A 26,596-nucleotide genomic window follows, 5' to 3' on the forward strand; every position below is an offset into this window, starting at 1 on the left:
GCCATGGTGGCTATTATCATGCAATAACGTTATCAAGTTCCGTCTTTAATGTTCTCTGTTATGCGACTGATCCCCTCCTTTAGTTTTTCCACGGCCCCCGTTCTCTTGAACACATGGAGGAATGGTGCCAAAAGAACTGGATGTTGGAAGAACAAAACACAAGCGCGCACTAACAACCGAATGTTCACGCATGCCGACACGGGCACCTTATGAAGGATGCGAGGTGACATCACGGAAAACAAAAACGATGAAAAGTAGAGGAAATGATTTCCTTCGTTGATTTCCTTTCCTTTTCCTTTCCTTTTCTTCCCACCACATTATAGTCAATCTCCTAGATTAAAGCTGCGATGAACATCTTCTACAGCCATTATACAAGCTGATGGCCAATCAACATAGTACAGTCAATCAGCAAATGAAAAATGCACAATCAAAAAGATACAACAAGGGTACATATTTCCTGCACAGAATGTTAGCATCCACACCAGAAGAATATGAGAGGAGAAAAAATAGGTGCACGACTTTTAAATACAAGCAGAAATCAATAAATATTAACCGTTTAATGTTTCATAACATTTAGATGTTTACACGAAGCGTAGTTTTTGATGAGGTACTGAAAAATCTTGCGCAACTGTGCTAGTGTGTCACCAGAATCGGTGGATATGGAGTGGATGCAAGAGAGACCTCTTGCTGTTCCTTTTAGAGCTGGCCTTTTTCTCTACGGCAAAGAGAGGTTGGTCAGATGGTTCTGACAATCACACAGTGAACAAGGGAGGGGAGGGAAAGCCTCAGGGTGTTTGCCGACGTTTCGACAAGATGACTCGTCTTCGTCCGGGCAAAGCGTTCATCAGTGGCGGGGAGGGCGGGGGGAGTTGAATACAGAAGAGGCGAATGACAAGACTTCCTTGCGCGAGAAGATTCCCTGCAGCGTTAAGCTGAGAACTGTTCCAGTGTGAAAAATGGCGTCACTGTGCTGCATTCAAGTGTAAACAAGCACAGTGAGAAGCTATTACGTATGCACACTACGCCAATAAGTTCGACGCATTGTGTACAATGTGCTTCGATTCGTTCAGGGGGGAACGAGCACATTGTGACCTCACATCACGTGGGGCGTCTCTCTCTCCCCGCAGTGCTGAGCAGCGAGTTCTGCTACGGGTACACGGACAAGTTCGGCAAGTGGAACAACGGTTTCCCGTGCCCGGCGCAGAGCAACGGCGAGCCCGTCTACTGCTGCGGCACGGCCACCGAGCCCTACTGCTGCCGGAAGAAGGAGGACGAACCGCCGGCGCAGACACACGAGTACGTACCCCTCCTCTTTCCCATAGAGTCCCCGATTGCATCAGTGTGGCTCGCTGCAGCAGTCTACGCAGCCGGTAGTATACGTACCAGCAATGAGGATAGATACGCCAGTAAAACGAGCGCTTGGGCAAGCTCGTCGCATTCTTGAGACATAACTGTAACGCAAGCAGAACATTGACAGTAGGAATGTATTTCTAATGCGGCTAAGTTATTGATGTAAGCGAATTTTAGTTTTAAGGAACGAGTGAGTGAAGATTGATTGAACATTGAGTCAGTGTTGGTAAGTCAGTAAGCCGATCGATCGATCGATCGATCAATCAATCAATCAATCAATCAATCAATCAATCAATCAATCAATCAATCAATCAATCAATCAAAAAAAGTAAAAAATCAAATAACTTGACTATTGTATCATGTAACTGTGAGAAAGTTAACTAATACAATTGCGCAAAAAATGGCTATAAAAATATTTGAACCAAAAGCCCTTGCGTTTTTGTGCAGTGTGCGGTATGACTGTTGATAACTAACGGTGCTCGGAATGCGGAGAAGATTAAGCGGTTAGCGCAAGAGATTGCATAAAACTTAGCACATCGTTGTCTCTAGTCCGCATAAGGCTCCGGAAGGATAATTCGATTTGAGTTCAGACTTCGATACCCAACGTAGGCGTATCCGTTTTATCCAGGCTGCGTGCGGTTTGATTTCTTCGCTCACTTACTGCGGTAATGACGGAGCCACTGGTTCACTCCGAAACACACCACGTGTGACGTTATTTATTTATTTATTTATTTATTAGCCAGGATGCTGGCTGCGCGGAATATCGGACGAGTTGCTCGACATGGCGGATGTACGGATCATGCGCATGTACGGTTTCAGCGGTTTTTGAGCCAGGGGTTTAAGCCGTGCTTTTAAAGTTGACTAATTTTATTCGCGTGTCTTCTTTAAAATAATGCTCTGACATTAGATTACATGGATCACCGCATTGTATACGACCGCTAAATAATGTATAATTGGATTTCTTCTTGATGATGTTTTGGTCTCGGTTCCATAAGCCGAACGATGGCTGTGACGCGTAGTTGGTGCTTAGGTCACGTGAGGCAGAAAAAAATGGTAGGCTTTTAACGTGGTTGAACCGCGTAGGTCTTGCGAGAGCACTTAGACAACACCGCCTCAAAGGCAACCGCATGCAAGAGCTTATCGCAGCCGTGCGCAGGGAGAGGGGTGCCGGTTCCGCGTGTTGACGGGGCAGCTGCGCAAGGCTTCCGCCGCTGGCGCTCCGTCTAAGGTTGACGCTTCACACATACCTCGGATTTTTCAGCTTCGCTACTGATGTAGCGCTTTCGCGCTAAAAACTGCGGTGTAATAGCTTATGAGTAATTTTAATTCACTACAACACTTAAGCCAGCCTTCTTCAAGAGCTGGAATGACAAACGATGTGTCAGCAGTTATACTGCCATTTCTATAACGACTTGAAGGCAAACCAGTTAAGAACAGCTTCTCAACCGTCGATATGACTTAGGCAGCAATATTTTCGCTACCTAAGCGTAAAGTGCATCGCGATTTCGGGTGGAAGCCACCCTTAATATACTGCATTGGAATTTGGAAATGGTTCTAATAATAGAAGCCAAATTTGGCTTCCATTACTAGAACTATTTTAAAATTCTTCGTGCCAAGATAACATATGGTATCTTTTGACTATCTTTTTAGACTCAAGATTTCAACTCTCTCATAGTTTGCCGTGCTATGTCGTCTACAGCAGTCTCTAAACACTGCTCAGCCCTGGAGTTAACGCTACAAAAGCCGCTATCCAATCAGAGGACGAGTATTTAAATAAAGCTGTTAGCTCGTTACGATTCTTTATTGCCCTGCACTTTCGATAAATCACGCGGGGCTATCACGATGGCCTCAGTTACGTGTGCCAGACTGTAACGCATCAGTTCTAATGCACGAACAGCTTGGAGAATCCAGTCCCTGTCTGATAGGCTACAACAATGTTGTTGTCGATATAGTACAAACAAAAAGTGAGAACAGAATATTGTTGCAGTTGTCCGGGTGACGAATGCAGTGTCTAGCACCGAGAGCTGGATCAATGCGCTTTGCCTCCCAGGTGTTAAACCGTCGCACCGAAAGAGGTGTTACCACTCAGCGTGAGCAGCCAGGTTTCTTAACGACGCAATTGGCACAGAACAGCGGCTTAAATGTCTCTGTTGTTCCCTCACAGCCAGACACTGCTTCTTGGAGTCGCCCTGGGCACACTGCTGGTCGTGGCGCTGCTTGCCCTGGGAGCCTGCCTGCTCTGCCGCCGCAGGATGGCGCACAAGAACAGGCACCAGACCATCAACGGAGGTACGAGCGACATGCACTACACTCCGTCCACTGCGCCACCTCATTGGTGGACACCTGAGCTCTTCAAGTGTAGCGATATTTCCACTCTTGCCACACCCTCCCTAAACTCCGCGATATTTTCTGTCACAATGCACAGGCGCTAGGAGAGAGTTGTGACTATAGTGCTCACGTCATCATGAGTTATTACAGCCACGGAAACGTAAAGGAAAATAAATTGGTGTATGTGGTGTATGGTTTATGGGGGTTTAACGTCCCAAAGCGACTCAGGCTGAGGGACGCCGTAGTGAAGGGCTCCGGAAATTTCGACCACCTGGGGTTCTTTCACGTGCACTGACATCGCACAGTACACGGGCCTCTAGAATTTCGCCTCCATCGAAATTCGACCGCAGCGGCCGGGATCGAACCCGCGTCTTTCGGGTCAGCTGCCGAGCGCCATAACCACTGAGCCACCGCGGCGGCTAAATTGGTGTATGTAGAACGGTAGAACGGCACGGAGTGAAAATGTGACTGCGAAGTTGTTTGTTGAGGAAATCGCTTCGCCATGATCGTAATTTTAAGTACAGTTAGACACGAGGGCTACATTCTTGTCACTGCTGAGTTGGCACAATTTGAGTTGGCTCAGACTGCTTAAAACCTTGTCGTTCAAAGTTTTTGCCAGACAAACCTTGAGAACTGGCACAACGCCGAAATTCAGTACTGCAATGCAGGACAAAAGTGGTGTTCAGCTTAAACATCGTCACTAAAGTTGGCTTTGAAGCAGCATTTGGCCGAATCGTAAGCTTTTTTTTTTTTCTTACCCAGCGCAGCTTCAGGCCACAACGTCGCACGGTTTATCACAGATCGAGCGCACTCTAGACGGTTCCACTGGTTGCTGAATAAAACAAGCGCCCACAAATTAACTCAGGTTGCGTGCACGTACTCAGCCTCTTGAGAGGCTCGTTGTAAGCATTTCGTGATGTAGAGCAGCTGCCTTTGAGGATAACTTCGAGCTAACAGCACTCATCCCAACCCACACTTTATTCAAGAGTCCCTTGTATATGTCTTTTTTTTTCTTTTTGAGTGATCGCGCACTTCAGGCAGCCAGGGGGGCGGGGGGTTCGGTGTAAGAACACGTTCCGAAATTTTTCCGGAATGTTCTGGTACATTTGCGTTCTCTGTTGTTTACCTTGTCGCTGCTTTATAATTGGAAGCGGAAGTTATTGCAGAAATGAATCACTCTTTTTCGCCATCGCACGACGCATGGCACTGCTGTTAATTGTAGACGCAGTTCACCCGTTTAAAACGTACCTCTTCACGTGAGCCTACTTTTTCATCCTTTGCATTGTTCTCAAATGATCACGAGATGTAGAGAAAATAAAAACTTTTTTTATTTATATAAGCGCCTCTGGCGGCCGGGAGCAGGTTACATGCATTGGGCAGAAGTTTTGACAAATGCCACTCGTTCGCAGTTGCTGACTTTGTTAGAGAGCATACGCTTTTGTGTTGTTGTATATTATGCGAAAACATTTTAAATAGCCGCGATTTTTCGTACGACTGTTTTTTTTTTTTTTGTGAGAAATTAAATGTTCTTTACGAATTAAGTTCTCGGAGTCCTGTGTGTACTCGTATTTTTATGCAGATATTACAGTGAGCGAAGCCAGCCCTTCGGCTTAAAGCAGAAAAATTCTAAGATACTGTTTAGGCGCAGGCTCTCTTTCTTTTTACCAGCGGCGTATAACATCCCCTGAACATTATTTCTGGCTACGCCAGTGATCGCTACTATCTTTATACCCTCCCTTCAAAGCAGTATTCTCCGCGCAGAGCACAGAGCACGTAGAGCTCTGAATAGGACTGTATAAATTTGTTTTCTCTGTTGAGGGCCTGATAGTCGTTGTTGTTGTTAGCCTTTGGAAAGATGGCACATACCCACATTGGGGGATCGGCCAAGAATCGGGAGGCAGAGGTTGCTATTCACCTGTACATACTAAAAGCAAAAGAAAAGCACACGAGCGTGCGTACTATGAACATTGCATGCAGAAGCTCTACCCAGTGCCCCTAACAATGGACAAAGTTTTAGGTCCCTTAGCCTGCCTTAGGCAACAGAGATTTGCAATGAACTTTCTATTTACATATTTAAAAGACATTGGACATCTCGATAAGCTTGAAATTCACTTGCACGTTACCTTCATGCATTCTTCATGCAGTTAACTTCGTCAGCCCGTTTTTCGGACTATGCACTCCATCATTCCATCAATACTCGCCATTGCATCCTTAGTACCCATTTCATGGCCGCATTTTATCTTCGTTTTTTTTTTTTTTTTACCTCTTGCACACTGTTCTCCTTCTGTCTTTACCTCCCAAATTCCCCTCCCTACGCAGAGTAGCATGCCAGCGATTTTTTAACGCCGGCTAAATTCTCTGTATTTCATTAAAGAGTATCTCTCTCTCTCTCTCTCTCTCTCACACACACACACACACACACACACACTTTTATCTTAGCGTTAGAACAGCATGTACTCTTTTTTTTTCTTCGCCTCGCGCAAGTGCCTAACAGCATAAATGACGTGTCACAAGAATTCCGCATACTGAGGTTGTTATTGGTTTCCGGCTTAACAGCTTTAGTGGTGGAGAGCTTTAACGGATTATTTTAAATATATATTTTTGTTCAACAACCTATAAACTCAATGTTGTGCAGACGCCAGTAACATTAGCAGTCAACATTTTCAATTACATTCGAGCATACCGGTTGTAACAGTTTTGTAAAACTGACCACTTTATGTTATGTGAGTTAATGCAGTGGGTTGACTGTTTGACTACAAATATATTTTTTTTAAATAGCACAAATGGTACCGGGATCGTTATTGCCTAACATCATTGTATACACTGCCTTTTGGTCAAAGATCACATACAGAAGCTTAGTCATCAGTCGGCTCTTCCGCACAGCCTGTGCTCATCTATAGTGTGGCGTCGAATTCTTCTCGAAGAGTGAGTCAAGCCCCTGTCCATGTACTAGCACGCGAAATCATGCACAGGAAAGGCCGTAGTACGCACACATATCCGCTGCGTGCGCGTAGAACACGCCAAGGACGCAGTTGTTTTTCGTGCTGTAATTAATTAGTTTCCACGGGGAAGCTACTCTACTTCGTATGGACCTCTAAAGCTTACTGACTCACTCAGTCTCGCTAATATCGCACAAAATTTTGCGAGCCACGGGTGGCGTCAGCAGTTCAGGGCCCGAGGTCATAGTCTTTCGCTCGCGAGGCCGTTTGGTTACCTGTCCCTCTCTTAGCCATTGTATGGCGCTGTCTATTCTGGCTACAAAGCGCAACTGCTTTTTTTTCTGATAAATTTTCTTTAACATACTCGAAATATCGCCATCTGAGGCGCGCGTTCCCAGCCGCGACCCTACGCCGTGAGTCAATGCGAACGGAACCGTCCAGCGCAGACCTCCCAGCCGCTCACTTGACTCCCACGCCATGACGTCACCGCAAGCATACCACGAAAAGAAGATGAGGAGAAATCGCAGATTCACAAATTGCAAAAGCATAAATGAGAAGCATTATCACCCAGGAATTTTTTCCACCTCCATACCATTTCTCTTTCCTTATTTCTTCTCTTCTGTTGATATCGCTGCAGTCGTGCCAGCCCTGTCTAACCTGAACCAATACACGTGCGCGCTTGCATGCTTTAACAGAATTAACGGTTACCACTTTTGTTACGTGCGACAGTCACGAGGTTTGATTTTAACCTTTAACTCTCGGTTTGGAGGGTCAAAAACAGTCAAGTAAACGTACTGGGAGTATATTACAAACTTCTCATTTCTTCCCTTACACACTCCGGTTGTTTCAGGTCCCATCTACAGGATGCACTGCGGCAGCTCCAGCGCCAACACCTACTCCTTCTCGGGGCATGACAGCGGCGCGACTACACCAGGCACGGTGCCCACGGGCGTCGTAGGCGGTGGCGCTGGTGTCGGCCAAGGCAGCTGCCACCAGTCACGATGCGCCCGAGCGAGGCGGCGCCCTCCCGGAGCCCTTCAGCGAACTGGACCCGCCCCCCGCCTCCTCCGCGGGACACTCTCGAGCTTCAGCGGACTCCTCACGCCCTGTCCCGGTATGTGCACAGGTTTCTCATTTCTTTTTTCTTTTGGTCCCTTCAACTCAGCCAGCTCACCCCGCCCCTCTCTTCAAGGGCACCATCTTGCCCCTGCTACACCAAAGCCAGCAACGATCACGCCATCACGCCCCCAGCAAAACAAAACTGGATTGTGCCCAAAGTCGTTCTTCTTATTACCGTTAAGCACGCGCAACACTGTATTCCAGACACACTCAACAGGAGAGCTGGAAGGCGTTTGTCACTCCTCCTTCGCCTCGCTATGAACTTTCACCTCACTACTTACAACGTCAAGAACGTGCTTTGGCGAGGAAACGTCGGTCAAGTGCTATAAACCCCCCCCCCCCCCCCCCCCCCCCCCCCCCTCAGTCGCCGAATTTACGAAAACGAGACCTGATTTGCATAGACTCATAGCGCCCTCCGATATGAGCGAGAAAAATTTACTTCGTTTCTGTACGCTCTCAACGCTTGACATGTAATTAACTGCAAAGGACCAGCGGTACTCCAGAAGCTCCTAAGTTACAAGAGGAAATGCCATGTTCTGCGCGCTCTAGAAAAAAGCCAGAGGGCTTTTGGACTTTTAAGAGCCCTCCCAGGGTGCCAAGAGCTATATTTTTTTTATAAATAAAGTTTATTCTCCCTCCTCCTCGACTCGCCGTTCAGGCCTACTGTTTTGTGCAGATGCATTCACGGGACGCATATGTTGGTTCTGTGGTGATATGTCGGACGAACCCGCATATTCCTCACAGTGCCAATGCTAATTGTACGTACATGGAATGCGCCTTTTCCGGATGTTAAATGACGCAGCCCTGAGAGAGCTTTTCACATGGTTTCCACGGTTTACTTTTGCCCTGACAATTGCTTATATTCGAATCCGAATGTGGTGGGATGCTGTGCGGGAACGGTATACTGCTGAATCATGTGACAACCGATAGTAGCCTGTAAAGAAAAGAGAACAAATAAATAAATAGGGAACAATAAAAAAGACAGAAAAGATCAGTTGGCTTTCAGCAGCCTGCTATAAAAGTTGCCAGTGGACTGAAAAGCTAATTAGAAAACGCCTGTTTTCCCTTACCCTTCCAGCCGGTGGGCTTCACTACAACGGTCCTATGCCGCACATGGAGCCACCACCGCCGTACCAAGTGGAAAGCCCGCATTCCACGCTGCTTGTGCGGACCATACCAAGCGACGCGTCTAAGTAAGCACGTTTCCTTGAATAGACGATGTCTCTTGTCCGGATACTCTTTATAAAATAATAAACAAGCATGCGCTCTTGTTTTTTGTTCTTCTTGATGTACATAAAAATAATGTCAAACTTTCCGCAACAGAAGCGCAGACGGAATTGTTGAACAAAGATACCAATCGATCACAGATCTATTGGAGGAGATGTATTAGAGGTTTGTGAGTTTTGAATTCCCAAGAGCAGCGCGGAGCATCATGATCATCTCGCCAATTTATGCAACTAGGGTAGCCTGCAAACCATGTGCGCCACGTGTGCTCTTAGCACGAAAGTCCGCGTGTGCAATCCAGTGGAGACGCCGACCTCTTTTTCAGAGGTGACGTTGGTGACGTCGGTATTGTCACGATGTCATAGTGAGAACGCGAGGCCACTAGCTGCAAAGAATACCGCAGGTAAGGTGTCAGTATAATAATGGCGGACAGGCACACGTCCAATATTCTTTGCGAGGCGTGAAAACTCTCGGAACAAGACCGAGATGGTCGCCTTCTTCTGAAATCGCGCGGGGACATTAATTGTCGCATTACTTTATCGCTGGAGGTGCAGGCGCTGCGGTGGGCGTGACGTAGAAAACAGCATCACGTGACTCTCAGAGGAAGACGGTGACTACCAAGAAGGCCGCGCAGCGATTAAAACTTCTGAGCTATAATGTCGCCATTCTTTTAGTAAACATCTCGCACGAGATTTTCTTGTAGAGCGTTGTATAAATATAACTTAATGGTAAATCTTTACACAAAACATGGTTCAAATGCCCGAGTACCCTTGCGCGATGAAGGTTGTCGTTATTGATATGGTAATTTATCGCTGGTTAAGAACGGTTGAACAGGTTATCAAGAGATGTTGTTAGCGTTCACAGCGATAAAGAGACTTGGTCACTACACAAAAAGGGTGACAGACAAAGTAATTAAGAGAAATAAAGGCATAAGATATCCTGCGGAAAGCGGGAAAAATAATAAAGCAATTAGATTAATTGGCGCCATATCATCTAGTATATAACTGAAAGCAATGAGTAGTGCTCCAAGGAGAAAAATATGTAAAAGAAACGAATGCGAACTAAAAATAGAGATTCCCGATTAGGGCAAACTCTCAGTAACGTAACGGGGGTCTCGCAATGCCCATTCGTCGAAACGATTCAGATCATCGACCCTTCCTCACATAACGGTTCTCGCACTTTTTTTTCTCCTATGGTTTTCTTGCGCAGTTGCAGCCAGCAGAGCTTCGGTACTTTACGCATCTCGCAGCAACGACCGTCGCAACGTTTCCAGCAGGCATCCCGGCTAACACAGCAACAGCAGCAGCAAGCCTTGGCCGGTCGCGATCCTATGTACTGGTGCACCAAGTTCTAACTCTACACGAACTAGAACTCAGTGCCAACCACGAAAACGAGAATTTTTAAGGAGGAAAAGACATCTCCGTTGCTGAACCGCTGGAGAGAAGTCAAGACGAAAGCGAAACGCGCGACGGCAGCGCCGACTGTCGAGTGAAACCTGAACTATATGTGCTGCTTCTGGTCATCTGGTGGCGCTAGCATCGACGAGCGGACGCAAGTGTGCCCCCTCCTTTTTTTTTTTTTTTTCGTGGTGCCGACCAACAGAACTGACAAATTTTATGTGCCATGTTTTTGCGCGGTGAACAAATCGGTGCGTTGTCCTAGAGGCGTGCGTAAAAAAAATATAAGTAAAGAGAACAGTGGACCTCAACGAGGCCTCGACGGACAGAACGGCTCGTGCGTCACTGCCACTCAACGCGGGAGACAGCAAGCATACAACTGTTTTGAAAAACGTTTCCGATTATTGTTTCGAAATATGGCTGCAATTATATTCAGCTGCCAACGAAAGCTTTGCGCGTTTTATTTCCGGCCTGCCAAAGTACAGTATTATGGACGCTTCCTTGGAAGCCAAGCCGACACAGTTACTGATGATTGTTATCGTCGCAAGGACATGCGTTTTACTCACAACTGCATATCAGTTAGAAAAAAAAAGAAAAACGCTGCATTTGCGGACGATAAACAATGTCGCATTCACGACTCAGCGGTCGCCATATTGGTGTACATGCATGGAGCACGGCTAAAACCGCACGTGTTTGTGACCGGCTCACCGTCGCTTCCTCCGCGGCCTGGAGCGTTGAAGTTGCACGCTATACACCAGGATGGCTACCGCCACTTCACGTACAAGCCTCGCATTGAAAAAAGCTTCCTTAGAAATCGAAGCCAAGAACGTAGTTTATGACTGATTGATTGATTGATAACTTTCATTTTCCACCGATGTAGGAGGCCCCCTACTCCCCGCCCCTGGCACGCAGATAGGGGACGGGGGCCGGGACCTCCGCGACTAAAGACTGGCGAAGATACATTGTCTCTTCGCGGCTTCAGCCGCCAGGCGGACAGCTCGTTTCTGGTCGGCGGCGACCTCGCTTCCCAGGCTGCTCTACCTTTAATATTGTCCTCAGCGCTCGGGGATCCGGGGCATTGCCAAATTATGTGATCGAGGGTCCCCCTCGCTCCGCAGGTCTTCATTTATCATCTTTTTTATCTTCTAACTGGGTTTGAAATAACCAGACGAATGTATTCACCGACGTCACAGCGACTCCCACGTTGCTGTCTGTGGAGCCCTGCGAAAGGTAGCTGGCGTGCCTAAAGGCATTATCGTCGTCTGGTACGGCCTGGACTGCTGAAGCTACGCGCAAGACAAACGTCACGTGAATACCCTTATGTAAAGAGCGTGATGATTGTGAACCCTGCTTAGCTTCCGCAGTTCAGGCCGGGGCAGACGGCGACAAGAAGCGCGCAGCTTATCGCCTTGCTCCTGCATGTTTCACCAACATGGCGGCTGCTGTGACGTCGGTGCAAGCTACCTTTACGCAAAGCATCCGACTTCCCTAAATGCACACCGAAAAAAATGTGCACCTACGGCAGTTTAAACAGTGCCTGCGGGCCTACAGGCCTTGTTAACAATCTCTAGCAGCCCGTATACATTCCGTGGAGACGGTCACAGATTTTCTTACCGCCGGAGAGTCGGTCGGAACCGTGAGGCATGCACGCGCGCAGCCATGCCTTCTCAGCAATCGCAGCGCCTCAAAGTTCGAAACTGCAGGAAAACTGATCGAGTTACCTGTCTGTAGCAACTCACTTACCATTCGTGAGACGCATCTCATATTTGAGCGAAAGATGCAAACCGACGCCAACAGATGCCTCCCGATGCAAACCTTTTCCACGAAGGAATCAATATCCAAAACTAACTTTAGGCCGAAATTTGTAAGGTTGTATAAAGTTTAGCAAAAGAAAAACAATAAAGTTAACAGGATCAGCGTTACGCCGTAAATCTATCTACCAATTCGCAAACATATTGTCACACGGCATATATTAAAGATTCACACCTATAGATGCAGAAAATGCGATATAGATATACTGTTTCTTGCGCACTAACGTTAGGTTTTCCCGCAGCACTTTCGGCTGGTTAATTTCGACAAACTCGCTCAAACTTGCTGGCAAGGACGTTGCTAAGCGTATTTGGTGAGGGCATAGAGCAAAGCCTCGCTTCGTAGGAGTCAATAAGGCGAAAACATTTTCTATACATTTTGACAACTTGCGCTGTAAGTACAGTGGCGGTACAGTAAAACCTTGAACGCCTTTCAATAAAGCGGCATTTCTAATCTCTCGATTTTGTTCTGAAGGAGCTCTACGCTGCTCTGAAATTCAAGGACTGGATATACCACGTGCCTACGGTACCCAAGTACGCAATACAAAGAAACCACTCCGCCACAAAATCTCTGAGACGCAGTAATCAATCCCTCGTAGTGAAACTTCGGCAGTACTAAGAAACAACATGATGTAATAGCAGATAAGCCGCCGCGGGTGCGATCCCGGCCCGGCCGCGGCGGTCGAATCTCGATGGAGGCGAAATTCTAGAGGCCCGTGTACTGTGCGATGCAGCCCTTCACTACGGCGTCTCTCATAGCCTGAGTCGCTTTGGGACGTTAAACCCCATAAACCGACCGACCAACCAACCAACATTAAATTGTAAATTGGTTGAGGAAAGGAAGTGCGCAGTATCTTTCTCACATATCTCGGTGGACACCTGAACCGCGCCGTAAGGGAAGGGAGGAAGGTGGGAGTGAAATAAGAAAGAGGTGCCGTAGTGGAGGTCTCCGGAACAATTTCGACCGCCTGGGGATCTGCACTGACATCGCACAGCACACGGGTGCCTTTTGCGTTCCGCCTCCAACGAAACGCGGCCGCCGCGGTCGGGTTTGAATCCGGGTACTCCGGTTCGGTAGACGAGTGCCTTAACCACTGAGCCACCGCGGCGGATAAGTACATTAAGTTAGAATTTTAAAATCGTAAATCTTTTTTTTTTTTTTTGGAAAGGAAATGGCTCTGTAAGCTATGCGACGTCAGTAGACGTTAACGATCTCCAGGTGGTACAAATCATTCGGGAGACCTCCACTATGGCACCTCTTCTCTCTTTTTTCTACCTCCCTCCCTTCCCTTACGGCGCGGTTCAGGTGTCCACCGAGATATGTGAGACGATACTGCGTCATTTCCTTTCCTCAAAAATCAATTTAAGAAACGCAAAAGGCGCCTGCGTGTTGGGTGATATCAGCGCACGTTAAAGATCCCCAGGTGGTTGGAGTCGCCCCCAACGTTACTATAGTTACCTGGTCTCCACTACGCCACCTCTGTCTTCTTTCATTCCTACCTTTCTCCCTTCCCCTACAGCGCGGTTGAGGTTTGGTTTGGTTTATCGGGTTTAACGTCCCAAAGCAACTCATGCTATGAGAGACGCCGTAGTGATGGGCTCCTCAAAATTCGACCACCTGGGGTTGTTTAACGTGCACTGACATCGCACAGTACACGGGCCTCTAGAATTTCGCCTCCATCGAAATTCAACTGCCGCGGCCGGGATCGAAACAGCGTCTTTCAAGTTAGCAGCCGAGCACCATAACCACTGAGCCACCGCGGCGGCCTCACTTGAGGTTGTACGAAAAAAGGTAAGTGCACAGGCCTGTCGACTGGCTAAAATTACGAGGAACTTTAGCGGCTAAAGTGGTGAAAGGCGAAAGCCTGAGTGCTGCATTCTGCTACGCGATTGTTCACTTCACATTCTGTTGGTGCATTAATTAACTGCCAATTAATGACGCTTAATCTTTGCCTTTAGGAGTGGAACGCGACAGCGTGTTGTAGCGCTGCCAGGGAGTCCACGGAACGCTATCACCCGTCTGGCGCGATGCGTTGCCCTTTGAACGCAACGATTTTTGAGGAAAGGAAATGGCGCTGTAATTCTGTCATCTCGGTGGACACCTGAACCGCACCGTACAGGAAGAGAGGAAGTGGAGTGAAAGAAGAAAGAGAAAGAGGGGCCGTAATGAAGAAATTGAAAATTGTATTTGAGGAAAGGAAATTACGCAGTAACTGTCTCACATACCTAGGTGGAGGAAAGGAAATTGCGCAGTAACTGTCTCACATATTTCCGTGGACACCCGTCAAAATTCGCGCGCAGTGATGTCACGACCATTTCGACCAATCTGAAGCGCGGACAAATTTGCTAACACGTCTTGGTCACGACAGTATGAGCCATTAAAGGCTTTCGCCTTAATAGTAAGGCACTGTCACTACCTCGATTGAATAGAAGTGAAATAATTGACCGAGAAGTGAAACATATCGTTTAAATGGATGCCGCGTCTGCCCAACCCGATCCTCATCCGATCTATACCTTCAAAGATATCTTTAAGAGAGGGCTCCGACCACCTAAGGATTTTCAGTGTGCATGGACACTGCACAGCACACAGGCGACTTTTGTGATTCGCCTCCATCGAAATGGAACTGAACTCACGTCCTCGGGCTCAGCAGCAGAGTGGCCTCACCACTGTGCCACCGCGGCGGCTGGCCAAAGCACGCCTCAGGAGGTGAGCAAGTCCCACATCTCAAGAACACCTGTGTGTGTGTTCTTCCCTAGAGGCTCCTCGAAGCCCTCCACTATGGAACCTTTTTTCGGTGTCCATCCGTGCGCTGGAATCGTGCCAACTGTGGCCTCTCCTCCGCACAGCGGCGCAACCTCCACCCCTCCTTAGATACTGGCGTGCCGGCAGGGGGCGCAGCTGTGCACAGCAACCGTGACGTCACACAGTAGCGGTAGAACGAGCGCGCGTGCGTCGGCAGCGGCAGCTGCACCGCCGCTCCTTCGCCAGACGTCTCGTTGCTTCGTTTATGGAGGGTTTAACTTCCCAAAGCGACTCAGGCTGAGAGGGACGCCGTAGTGAAGGGCTCCGGAAATTTCGACCACCTGGGGTTCTTTAACGTACACTGACATCGCACAGTACACGGGCCTCCAGAATTTCGCCTCCATCGAAATTCTGCCGACGCGGATGGGATCGAACCCGCATTTTTCGGGACAGCAGCGTCTCGTTGCAGTCGAGTGAGTGAGACGAATGGCTCCAAAGCGGCCCCGTGATTCCGCGCCAAGCGGTTCGGGGAAGCGGCAGCGGACGCCAGACTCCCCCAACACCAAACGCCAGAAGAACAAGGAGCCAATGCGCATGCGATGACTGAACATGTCACCAGATGTGAAAGGCAAGGGGGCCAGAATAGAGGAGGCTTTCGCCAAGCACAGTTTGGAATTTCCAAAGTGTCTTCGGTAATTTTTTTTTTTAAGTAGTACGAGAGCCAGAGTTCCTTGGAGGCGAAAGGCAAAGGTGCGCCCCTGTGTTGTGCGATGTCAGTGCATATTAAAGATACCCAGGCGGTCCAAATTATTCTGAAGCCCTCCACAACACCACCTCTTTCTCCTTTCGATCCCATTTCATCCCTTCCCTCATGGAGCAGGTGAGGTGTCAACCCAGGAGCTAGACCGTTACTGCACATTTCATTTCCTCAAAAATCAATTTTTCTTTGTGCAACAGCATTTACATGGCCGTTCTCCACATTACATTCACATATGCCACACGCATTCATACATCCCAGGGTAGTATGAATGTACAGGATGACCAATTCTGCATATATGGGCATTTTAACCCATTATCACTACCCGAGTACTGCTTTTTCCAAATGCCTGAGAAGTCTTCTTTGCAGATGGCATTTTCCTTGTGCAAATACACATTCAAAGCATTAAGGCTACCAAGACACTCCCCAGGAGGATGGCGAATGAATGCGGTGGCAGGGAAAAATACTTTATTAGTCGTGTGTCGCAGTTCGAGCTAACCCCACCTCGGATTTTGTTTTTCTAGCCAGTGAGGCCTCGCTACTTCTAAAATTTCATGTTAGCCCCTTTTTGATGCTGCAAGTGCCTTGCAGCACTGTTGACAAGGCAGCATATGCATTGGAAAGAGCAAAGGATGACCTTTCAAACGAAAGCTTGCACACCACGCTAGCTGCATTCCGCAGCTCGTATGCATGCACTGTGAAAACTGTGTTTGCGGCTCATTTTCCAGGACTTGAAGCAGCACACATTGGTCATGACCTCTAGATTAATCCTTATTTCTCGCTTTCCGGACCACAGGTAAAAACAGTGGCATGCACCTAAATGCTCCTGGTGCTGGCTCGCTCCCCCTCCCGAGCCTAGCCGACTGAAAGAATGTCAAGCCGTGAACAAAAGATGGGTGGGGAGCTGCAAGGATTCCAAGAAAACTTGAGGGAACCTGAAAGAGCTTCAAGCCGTGAAAAGAAGGGTCGCGGTCCTCCCATTGTTGTAAACCAGACCCCGCTGCTAGTGCACAGGCGCAGATATCTGACATGCACAGATATCTGCGCCCTGCTCGCGCGTTGCGCCTCATGCATGCGCAGACAGGCTCCAGCGTATGCCCGTGCGCGTAAGCGCTCCGCCCGTACGCCTCGGAAGTGTCCATCGAGGTGGGGCTTAAGAATCTAAAAATACAAAAATGAGAAACCCCCACTTCTTTGGTGAAAAGTGCCAGTTGTTCACGCACCTTTCCCTCTCTGCCCACGCATGCATATCGCAGTGTGTGCGGGTGAAGCACTCCATGTGACGATGCATCTAAATATTAGTAACTAACAACATTTTGTCATGGGCACTCTTTGCAAACCAAAGAACGACAGGGAATAATAGAAACCAGCTGATAACATGCTGACGTATGAAAACTACTGACATGTCGTTAGCAATCAATAAGCCACTTTCGCATACTGCAAATCCCATTCCAGTCATGGTGGTGGCTGAGAGGATACTTCATAGCACGTTGCACCTGGCTAATGATGCAGCAGCAGCAAGCAACATATATGCATGGTAATGTGAAGGAAGGAGCACCTGATCATTGCTAGATTTTTGCTCTGGGACACCTGCACTAAGTGTGCACATGTGAAACAAATCATTCCCCATTGTGCACTCTCACAGTGCCTCATATCACTGAACTGTAGCAGCTAAAACAAGTTATACATTCGGATACATCTTAACTCTGCAGGGAAGCTCCACCCACATTCAGGACCGGCGTACAGAATTACTCCACTACAGAAATGTAGTGTTTTTCTTGTTACCTAAACAGAAGCTAATCCCAAAACGAAACTACTGCTTGAAAATTTTGATGCCTCTGGGCTGTTTGATACAGTCGGACATTAAGACGCTGATTTCATAAACTGTTACGATTCGTCAGCATAGCAATACAGGACGTCGTGTTCTATTGCCAAACGTTACCAAATGCAGTTTTTATTAAGTTGTATACTACTACAGCATATTTAATCCAATGACTAAAGTCATGCTCAATGCACCAATGAGGTATCATCACAATTGCAGCTACAGAAAGGTGTTATCCCTCTGATACGATTTCATTACGAAGTGAATGCACTGCTTTTATAAAATAAGACTTAATATAATTTGTTGACTGAAGTGCAATTTATTGTCAAGATGGCTGCATCATCTTGCCACTGGCAAGACCACAAACCCTGCAAAGCCTACCAGATACACCTGCCACAGCCAACCTCAAGTTGACCAACACTTACACATAAGCATAGCCAGAGAATTTTCTAAAGAGTGCTAGGTGTAACGAGTCATGCACTGACGAGATTTCACAATGGAAGAACAATATATTACCTCGGTATGCAGCAATAACAAAGGTTTATCATGCAAGCAGTCAGCACAGAAGCAAGAAGGCATATATGTAAAATACAGAGAATAAGTATGAATACAAAATAAAATCAATGTATAATAAAAAGTCCGCTGTACAAGTAAAAAGGCTGGACATACACAACACACACTACTACTATTCACAGGGAAGCCGCCAATGCAGCATCTCCAATCATGTACAAGGTGGCTGAAGAAGGCACTTAAGAAAAAAAAAGCCATGCAACATGAGACAAAAAGCTTCTATATGCTCTTCCTGTAATTTATAGTAAATTAGCACAAAAAATAGTGCAGGTGCTAAGACAGTGAAAATATTTTGAACTCAAAGGCTCCATTAAGTATTATGCTTGCTAAGACTAACACTATAGTACCCGTCAGGGAGCTAGTACAATAACTCTAGCATATAAATATACATTTTTGGTGAGATTAAGGCAGTGGTACCCTTCATGCATAGCCATTCTACTTGAAATCTATGCTCACTACAAGCAATGTCAAGAAGGTTACATTATAGATAACATGATTCTTGAAGACATACAGCACAATACAGTGTACATGAAACAGGCCAACTGTTTGCATTTCTTTGGGCAGAACTTACCACTACTAGGAAGCTTGTAATTAGCTTCATAAAAGAGGCCCACACCATTATTACAGTTCGCGTGATCAATGTAAATTTAGCACCTCATTTGTAGACTTGGTTTGTACAATGCGACACAAAAATGAACGTACCTCAGTGCATATATTGGCACTAAGTTTTCAGTAACTCGCGGCCTGCAGCAAATGCCTTGCCAAAGTATAACTTCTGCCCTAAATTAAATACAAACCCTGATAGTGAGTCACAAGCCTCCGAAAGTTTGTTCAACAGCAGCACCAAGTTTGTCAGGAATGACCACTCGCAGCCACTCACTTGAGGTACATCAACAAAATTTTCATTTCTAAGAGCAAAACACACCACTCATCACAGTCTAGCTAAATATGCAAGATTGAAGTACAAAAAATCATGCAAATAATTTAAGACAAAATGCGCATTTTGATCCCACAGGGTATAAAGCTCTATTATCAGGCCTCATCTTGAGATAAAAAATCCAAATGGGCTAACATACTAGAGACCTCAAAGCATAAAACTTACACCAATCACTTCATTGTCTTATACAAGCAAATGCTAAAAGCAAAGATGGCGTCAAGGTGCTCGTCCTCTTATTATTTCATGGCAAACAATATCAGTTGACATATCACAGGCTTTCATGAGGGGCTGCAACACAGGTTACGTCTATAATAAAACATACCACAATGAATGTAGATATAATGACTCGACCACGATGATGAATGAATCTATTGGACCAGATCATGGCTTCACTTTCACCAGGTGACTCTCCATCTCTCGCTGCTTGATGAGCAGTCCCTGAGCGAGGGAGAGATGGTGAGAAAAAGCGACCAAGAAGATTAAAATCTTGGAAAGAGGTGAGGGGGGGGGGGGGGGGGGGGGGGAGTGGGGGGCTTAACATGTCAAATAACCATGCAAGCGGCAAAAGTGCAGCAAAAGCCATCGAAATTGGCGAACTGCCGCGCAACACACTGACCTGTCGAAGCGTAAACAACTGCTGCAAGATCTTGTCCTGGCGACGAGTGGGGCAGCTGGTAACCAGTTCAGGATGCACCAAGGGATCCTAAAAAAATGTTGCAATTCATACAGGCTGTGTTCCAAAAGCCTAAAACTACAATGAACAAGACAGTGGAAAAATGTTTGTAGGGTGTTACGTCCTGAAGCTGCTTGTGGGCTGTAAGGGCGCTGCAATGAAGGGCTCATTATTAATTTTAACCACCTCAAGTTATTTAAGATGCACACAGCACACATGTGTTTATATATTGCATCTACATCAAAATGCAGCTTCGTTGCTGAGAAAATGGCCAATGAAAGTCCTGAAACCCAATTACATTCAAACGGCCTGCGAAAAATGAGCACAGTTATATCATTTCAATGGCGTGTTTACGACGGAGCTCTCCAAACAATCAGAGGCGTCACTTTCAAAGACTGCAAACGCGGTTGGAAACCGAAACAAGCCCACTGGATGAGTCAGGCCAGTTTCATATGAATGCGATTTTCGCCAATGACGCTGCGAATTCTGTCTGTCTGCGACTGGGAAGGGCTGTTGGTTTCCATCTGGTTCAAATTCAATCGTAGCGTCGGTGTGTTCGCTCTGCAACTGACCAACGGGGAACGCCAAGATGGCGTGCTATGTGGGTCACGTGGGAGCTGTTGCCGCAGCGGAAGCATGATAGTTTATTACAATCAACCCATACGAAATATTTGCCTTGCATTCAAAGGTACACTGGTTATAACCCCATCAACACAGTCAGCCAGCGTTTCCATCACGTTTAATCATCAGTTGTCTATGCGAAACATCACTCAACCATGTGTGCCCCTATGACCAAATTTGGTGGGTACACGCTGCATGTGAAAGAATTGACCGAGAATCACACCGACTACGATTAATATTTTCGTTTTAGTCGCAGCATGTGAAACGGGTCTCACTCAGCCATCCCGGCAGCATGGTGCAAAGCGTACAAGTCGCCTTGCCAACAATTTTTTTTTCTTTCCCTTCCTGTAAAGGATGCACCACGGCGTTACGGGTTGTCAAGCGGTGAAGCTAATACAAAATTTCTGTACACGTGGATTCTTTTTTTCCATCCTGTACAGGGTGCACTACGATACTAACAGCGCTCAGTCATGAGGGCTTTGTTCCCTTCCTATATAAAGCGCACCATGGCACAAACACTTATCATGTGGCGAAGCTAACAACAAAAAAAAAACAATGTGCATGAGGGTTTTTCCTCTGTACTGTAAAGGGTACACCACGGTATACACATCTGTCATGCGGTGGAGCTAGCACAAGCTAATATGCACGCATGTGGGTGTTTGCCGCAAAGAAAGTGAAACCACTAAAAGAGATATTCTTTTGCCCCCTTATAAAACACCATGTGCGATGAATGCACGACAGTGCAAGTTTCAACAGCGCTCTGAAGTACTGACAAGAAGTCAAATGAATGCAAGCACCTGCTGTCATGTAGAGCCTTCCTTAAAAAAAAAAAGGCAACTCAAAGGGTCTGCTTCTAAGCAGTGTAGAGGGGATCCCTAGCAGCCCTGCAAGTCCCAAGCTAGAGGGCGGAGGTGAATGATATCCTTATAGTCAAGTGATCTTGAACCAAGACGATGTAAAACAAGCCACACTGCATGTCACAGAAGCAAGCCCAGTGTGCTGTATATTTTTCACAAATGCTGCACAAGAAGACAGAGATGTTCATATACAAAGAGAGGCATGAAAGGCCTTCTGTACCCTGGATACACCATACAAAATTTCACTAGAAGAGCACATTCTGAACACCACAAGCTACGGAAATTCAAACTGCGCGCCGCTTACCCAGCTCGCTCACACTGGCAATTGCTTTCCCTGACAACCGGTAGACTGCGTGAGAGCCATCTTCCGGTAACGTCTGGAGCGCGTCACGCCAGATTCCGAAACTACAAGATACTTGGCAGTTCCGTTGGCAGCTAATCAGCCTGGCCGCACATGAGTATGTAAGGCAGGATTAGGTGCTGTTTTATTGCCTTTTATCTCAATTTGCACCTGACTGCTGGCCTTGCAATAGCATCGTAACGCATGTGCTACTTTGAGCTACATGCGCGCTGGCGTTGCTAGGGGGATTAGGTGGTTGAAATTGTCCATCCTGCGGGAAATTACACAAAAAGCGGGGCGGATGAAAGGAGGAGGGTGGGGGAGTATGCGAAGATTTATATTTGGAATCAACTAGGTATTTTTTTTTTTGGCCAGCGAGGGCTGCGAGGGGGGGAGGGTCGACTTATATGCAGCAATATACCGTATTCTTAACTAATTATGAAGTGAACAATTTTCTTCAGGTGACAGCCAACAAAACTACTGTAATATAGTTCCTGCAAGCTCCAACAGAATATTTTTCTAGCCTTTGACCCCCATACCTGGAAAAATCTACATATATCAGCTCATTTCTTAAAGATATCACATTATTTCTTGTCCTGAGATGAAGAGACTGACAGCAGTATGACTGCTACAGTTCATACAAGAACCCGGCTGCCTAAGCACCCATGCCTTTCTTTGGAGCCTTCTTAACCGGGTCTTGAAACTATTCCAAGAGTTCACAAGCTAAGACGCCGTGAACACTGCTCAGGTGTGTTGGTAAGACACCATCTTGAAATAAGTCTCAGGTTTCAATAAAGGTTGCCAACTCTTAGAACAAATCAAATAGTTTTTGTTTTCTTTAACGTTTTTTTCACAACGATAATTTAAGGCAACTCACACCACTTTCATATGCAGGGGTGTCTATTCTGGCAGATGCTAGCACATGTATTGTCAACAGATTATTGGTTCATGGTAAATAACCTGTTTTGCATAAGTAATGGGCATAAGAGAATATCTTTCACAACAAAATGAGCAGAGCTGAATGCATTAGGACAGAAGTCCAATTGAGTTTTCTACCTGTGAGAAGACACAAATGGCACTTAAACTTCATGCCTTACGCTCCGAACGAATGACATTCTGCCTCCCTCTTTGCGGCACGCGAACAGCCACGGTGGCTCAGTGGTTATGGTGCTTGGCTGCTGACCTGAAAGACATGTGTTCGATCCTGGCCACGGCAGTCGCATTTTGATAGAGGTGAAATTCTAGAGGCCCGTGTACTGTGTGACGTCAGTGCACGTTAAAGAATCCCAGGAGGTTGAAATTTCCGGAGCCCTCCACTACGGAGTCCCTCTAGACTGAGTCACTCTGGGACGTTACCCGCGTACTGTGTGACGTCAGTGCACGTTAAAGGACCCCAGGTGGTCGGAATTTCCGGAGCCCTCCACTACGGAGTCCCTCACAGACTGAGTCACTTTGGGACGTTACCCGCATACTGTGTGATGTCAGTGCACGTTAAAGGACGCTAGGTGGTCGAAATTTCCGGAGCCCTCCACTACGGAGTCCCTCACAGACTGAGTCGCTTTGGGACGTTTAAACCCCATAAAACCAAACCAATCTTTGGAGCACTGGTATCAACCAGGATCTTGCCTGTAAAGGATGCATTGCCACACGCCGGCCAGCAATGTGGAGAAGCATCTCTGCCCTACAGGACACCTGCACCCTTCGCAACACTTCGCACAATGTGCAACCATGCTGTAGAACGATAAGTTATTCCTCTGAATCATGTACAAAGAATGAAGCAGCAGTGCTTTTTGTTTCCTTTTGCACCTGAAACAAATGTAAATCGAAATTTCAAACATATTAAACTAAGCATCAGCTGTCCCAAGCACAGAATGACTTGCTGCAAAATGAAAACGTTACGGAGGGCACTTAAGATTACTTATGTGCTTTGAAGGCAAAAGCAAAAATTTTTAAATTTATATGCTTCCTTCCTTTCTAATGACACACCTACTGAATAGTATACAATCGTAAGGTAACGCATACACCAGGATCACCTTTGCCAAGAAGCAATGCGGTTTTGTGGCCTATGGGTTGCGTGCTGGCCTCGCAATCGGAAGGTCCTGTTTCAATTCCCTGCACCTTTGGAATAAATTTTTTTCTTGACCACTTTTCCTGGATGCCGACGACGACGCCGGATTTAATTACTGATGGGCCACGTAAGGCTCTCGCCATAAAAAAAAAAAGAAAATCTCAACATTATGGTGGGTGTACTGTGACATGTGGCCGCAGGTGCAGCATGAGATAGCCCAATGTTATCATGCTATCCTTACATCATGATCAGAGGCAATGGTAGTTCTCTAATGAGGGACCCGAATGTACAGTCTTTGTCAAAAGTATACAGCCCAAGAGGTCTGCTTCTGAGTCCTACAGCGCAGCTCCTCTTGCATACTCAGGGACCGTAACCTCACGAAGGCGCCAGGAACTTGTCTTAAGGGGGGACGTCTTAAAACAGACCTTTTTATTTTTGGTTAGAATGTCATGAAATTTTGCACACACATGCATTTTTCTCTTCTGATTTCAAAAATATAGTCATAATTGAGCTGGTGGTCTTAGATCAAAAGTTATCGTAAATTCTAGAGTGTAATTAGGTAATTTCTTACGCAGCTGTAATGAACTTTCTCATTGCATTCTGTTGGTTTTAATTGCATGAATTGATAGCCAGCAAATTCCCATACCCGATGACATTCTTACTTTTTTTGTTTAGGCCACATATAAATAACAATTTACAATTAGCTTAACGAGCTGTAGTGTCAAATACTGCTACCTCTTACTCTCGACATAGTATGTCAGGATGACATGCCTTTAGAAAAAAACGAAGAATGTCATCAGGTATGGGAACTCTCTGGCTATCAATTCATGTAGATAAAGGCAACAAATTGCAGTGAGGAAGTTCATTAAAGCTGCGTAAGAAATTACCTAATTACATTCTAGACTTCGTCAGATTTAAGACCACCAGCTCAATTATGATTACATATTTGCAATCAGAAGAGAAAAATGCATCTGTGTGCAAAATTTGATCAGATTCTGGCCATAAATAAAGAAGTTAGTTTTAAGACCCTCGTTCCCCCTTAAACCCTCCCAAGCTTAGAACTGTCAAATGTGCTTAAGAGCCCCGCTACATGGCTTGGAAGCAAACCGCTCAGGCTGTACATTTCTGACAAACACTGTACCTGCATGTTTGAGCGTATGGCACACAGAAGACCTAATACTACCCGCCTATCAATAAAATCACCTGCGCTCCTCACAGACTGACAGATGCTCACCTGAGAAGAGGACCGCTGCGGCCGCCGGTCCGGGGACGGGGACTGGCTGCGCCGTGCACCACTGACACTCACAGACCTCTGCCGCTCCACAATTCCCAGAGGCTGACGGTCTCGAACTGGTGTGCTATCTACTTTCCCACGATTTGGAGGACTCTGCTTTGGTGATGCCGCTTCACCAATGGGATGCTGCGGCACATAGACCTCCTGTCGGCGCCAGCGCTTGCGCGAAGCTGGAGGTGTTTCGTGACATTTTCCTGGAGTGGTGGCGGCTTCTGAGGATGAGTTTGCTGCATTTGAAATGTTGTGGTCCGAGCGAGGCGATGGTAGTAGTAGTTTGTCACGCAGGGCTGGCACAGGGGGGCTCTGTATGGGGCGGTGCCCAGACGAGTCGTGGATCGTGCTGTCTTCCTCTTCACTTTGAGTCGTATTGTGAACAGCTTCCTCTTCGAAACGGATGGGTACCTGGCCTGCAGCCCTGACTGGAGCCCTGCCTCTGTTGAAGAATTCCAAGCAAGACAAAGGGAATATGTGTTACAACTACACATTTGCACATGGGATGAAATTACCAAAACAGAAATACAGACTGAGAAGGCCTTACTTCTATACAAAAATAAATAATTTGGAAACAGTAACAATAAATAGCAAAGATGATTAACTCTCCCTTCATTTCTAAACTAACGTTTCTTCTAGCATCATGAGAAGCTCTTTACAATGTACACTACATATATGTATTGTGATTCTGCAAGGATGGATGGTGTGTAACTTAATGAGCTTCTGAAGTGAGGTACTGGGCAAAAGAAATAGAAAACCTATGAAATGAAGAAATCTACGATAATTAAATCAAGCAATTTGCCAAACAAGCAATAACTCTGGGGGCATTTAATTACATTACAGGTGTGGGGAATCAGCTAATTTTATAGTAGGACAAAATGCTGGTTTTTTATGAGTGATGAGGCTTCTGTTTGCAGTGATGCAAGTGAAGAGTGAAGGGGGGGGGGGGGGGGGGGGGGGGGAAGGTGGCACATCACATGACCTGGTGATGTCATAACTGTCTCAACCAACCAACGAATTTTATGAAAGACCACCATGCCGAGTTTTCTTCATGATGAGGCTTCTGTTTGCAGCAATGCAAGTGGACAGAGGGGGCAGAAGAGGGGAGTGGTGGGCAGCATGTCACGTGACCTGATGATGTCAAAGCTGTCTTGACCAATCAGCAAGTTATAATGACAGACAACAATGCCGGCTTGATCAATCAGGAAATTTTATCAAGAACCACAATGCCGGCTTAATCAATCAACAAATTTTCTGATGGACCACAACGTTTTTTATTTTTCTGGGGAGGAAATGGGGGGGGGGGGGGGGGGGGGGGGTTGGCAGGTGGCATGTCACGTGACCTGATGATGTAATAACTGTCTCAACTGATCAGCGAGCTGAAAGACCACAACACTAGATTCTTTCTATGAGTCCTCTAATGCTATTGATTAAGAATTTTTTTCATTTATACATGAAAAGGTGAAAAAGTAGGAGGCTTGAATACTTTTTTTTGACATTTTTATGACTGAGTTAATGTAAGTTCACACTCTCGCTCAGTTCTCCATGCTTAGATTATAAGGCTGACATACATTCCGATTACTCAGCACACTATGAATGCCTATGATTGATCACTATCTACCACAGAACCTCTGTGTTCTGGCTACTGCTCTGCACAAACACATCTGTATTTGAGTTTGCCAAAAGGACCATTAGGCTCAAGCGGTTTCCAATGTTGCATTAAAAGCTTGGCTGGCCAGCCTAGGTTTCAGTTTGGTT

The 26,596-nt window shown here is 46.4% G+C and overlaps 1 protein-coding gene and 1 pseudogene across 4 annotated transcripts in view; one reads left to right on the forward strand and one right to left on the reverse strand.

The window, feature by feature from the left end:
- LOC149358210 (uncharacterized) overlaps positions 1-10,909 on the forward strand; it is a 59,718-nt pseudogene extending 48,809 nt beyond the window's left edge. Inside the window, exons 3-7 of the transcript XR_016288229.1 lie at positions 1,128-1,296; positions 3,515-3,639; positions 7,468-7,731; positions 8,815-8,929; positions 10,170-10,909. The product of XR_016288229.1 is annotated as an uncharacterized LOC149358210 (transcript). The remainder of the gene's footprint in view (positions 1-1,127; positions 1,297-3,514; positions 3,640-7,467; positions 7,732-8,814; positions 8,930-10,169) is intronic.
- A 6,679-nt stretch (positions 10,910-17,588) lies between these two features.
- LOC149358212 (uncharacterized) overlaps positions 17,589-26,596 on the reverse strand; it is a 29,521-nt gene continuing 20,513 nt past the window's right edge. For all 3 annotated transcript variants that reach the window (XM_089570262.1, XM_089570261.1, XM_089570260.1), the window contains exons 14-16: positions 24,788-25,280; positions 19,611-19,697; positions 17,589-19,432 (exon numbers count right to left, since the gene is read on the reverse strand). In XM_089570262.1, the coding sequence (XP_089426388.1) occupies positions 19,376-19,432; positions 19,611-19,697; positions 24,788-25,280 (637 nt within the window). In that variant the 3' untranslated portion in view covers positions 17,589-19,375. The remainder of the gene's footprint in view (positions 19,433-19,610; positions 19,698-24,787; positions 25,281-26,596) is intronic.

The sequence above is a fragment of the Amblyomma mixtum genome, chromosome 2 (genome assembly GCF_055824585.1).
Source record: "Amblyomma mixtum isolate Tamu chromosome 2, ASM5582458v1, whole genome shotgun sequence".
Classification (NCBI taxonomy): domain Eukaryota; kingdom Metazoa; phylum Arthropoda; class Arachnida; order Ixodida; family Ixodidae; genus Amblyomma; species Amblyomma mixtum.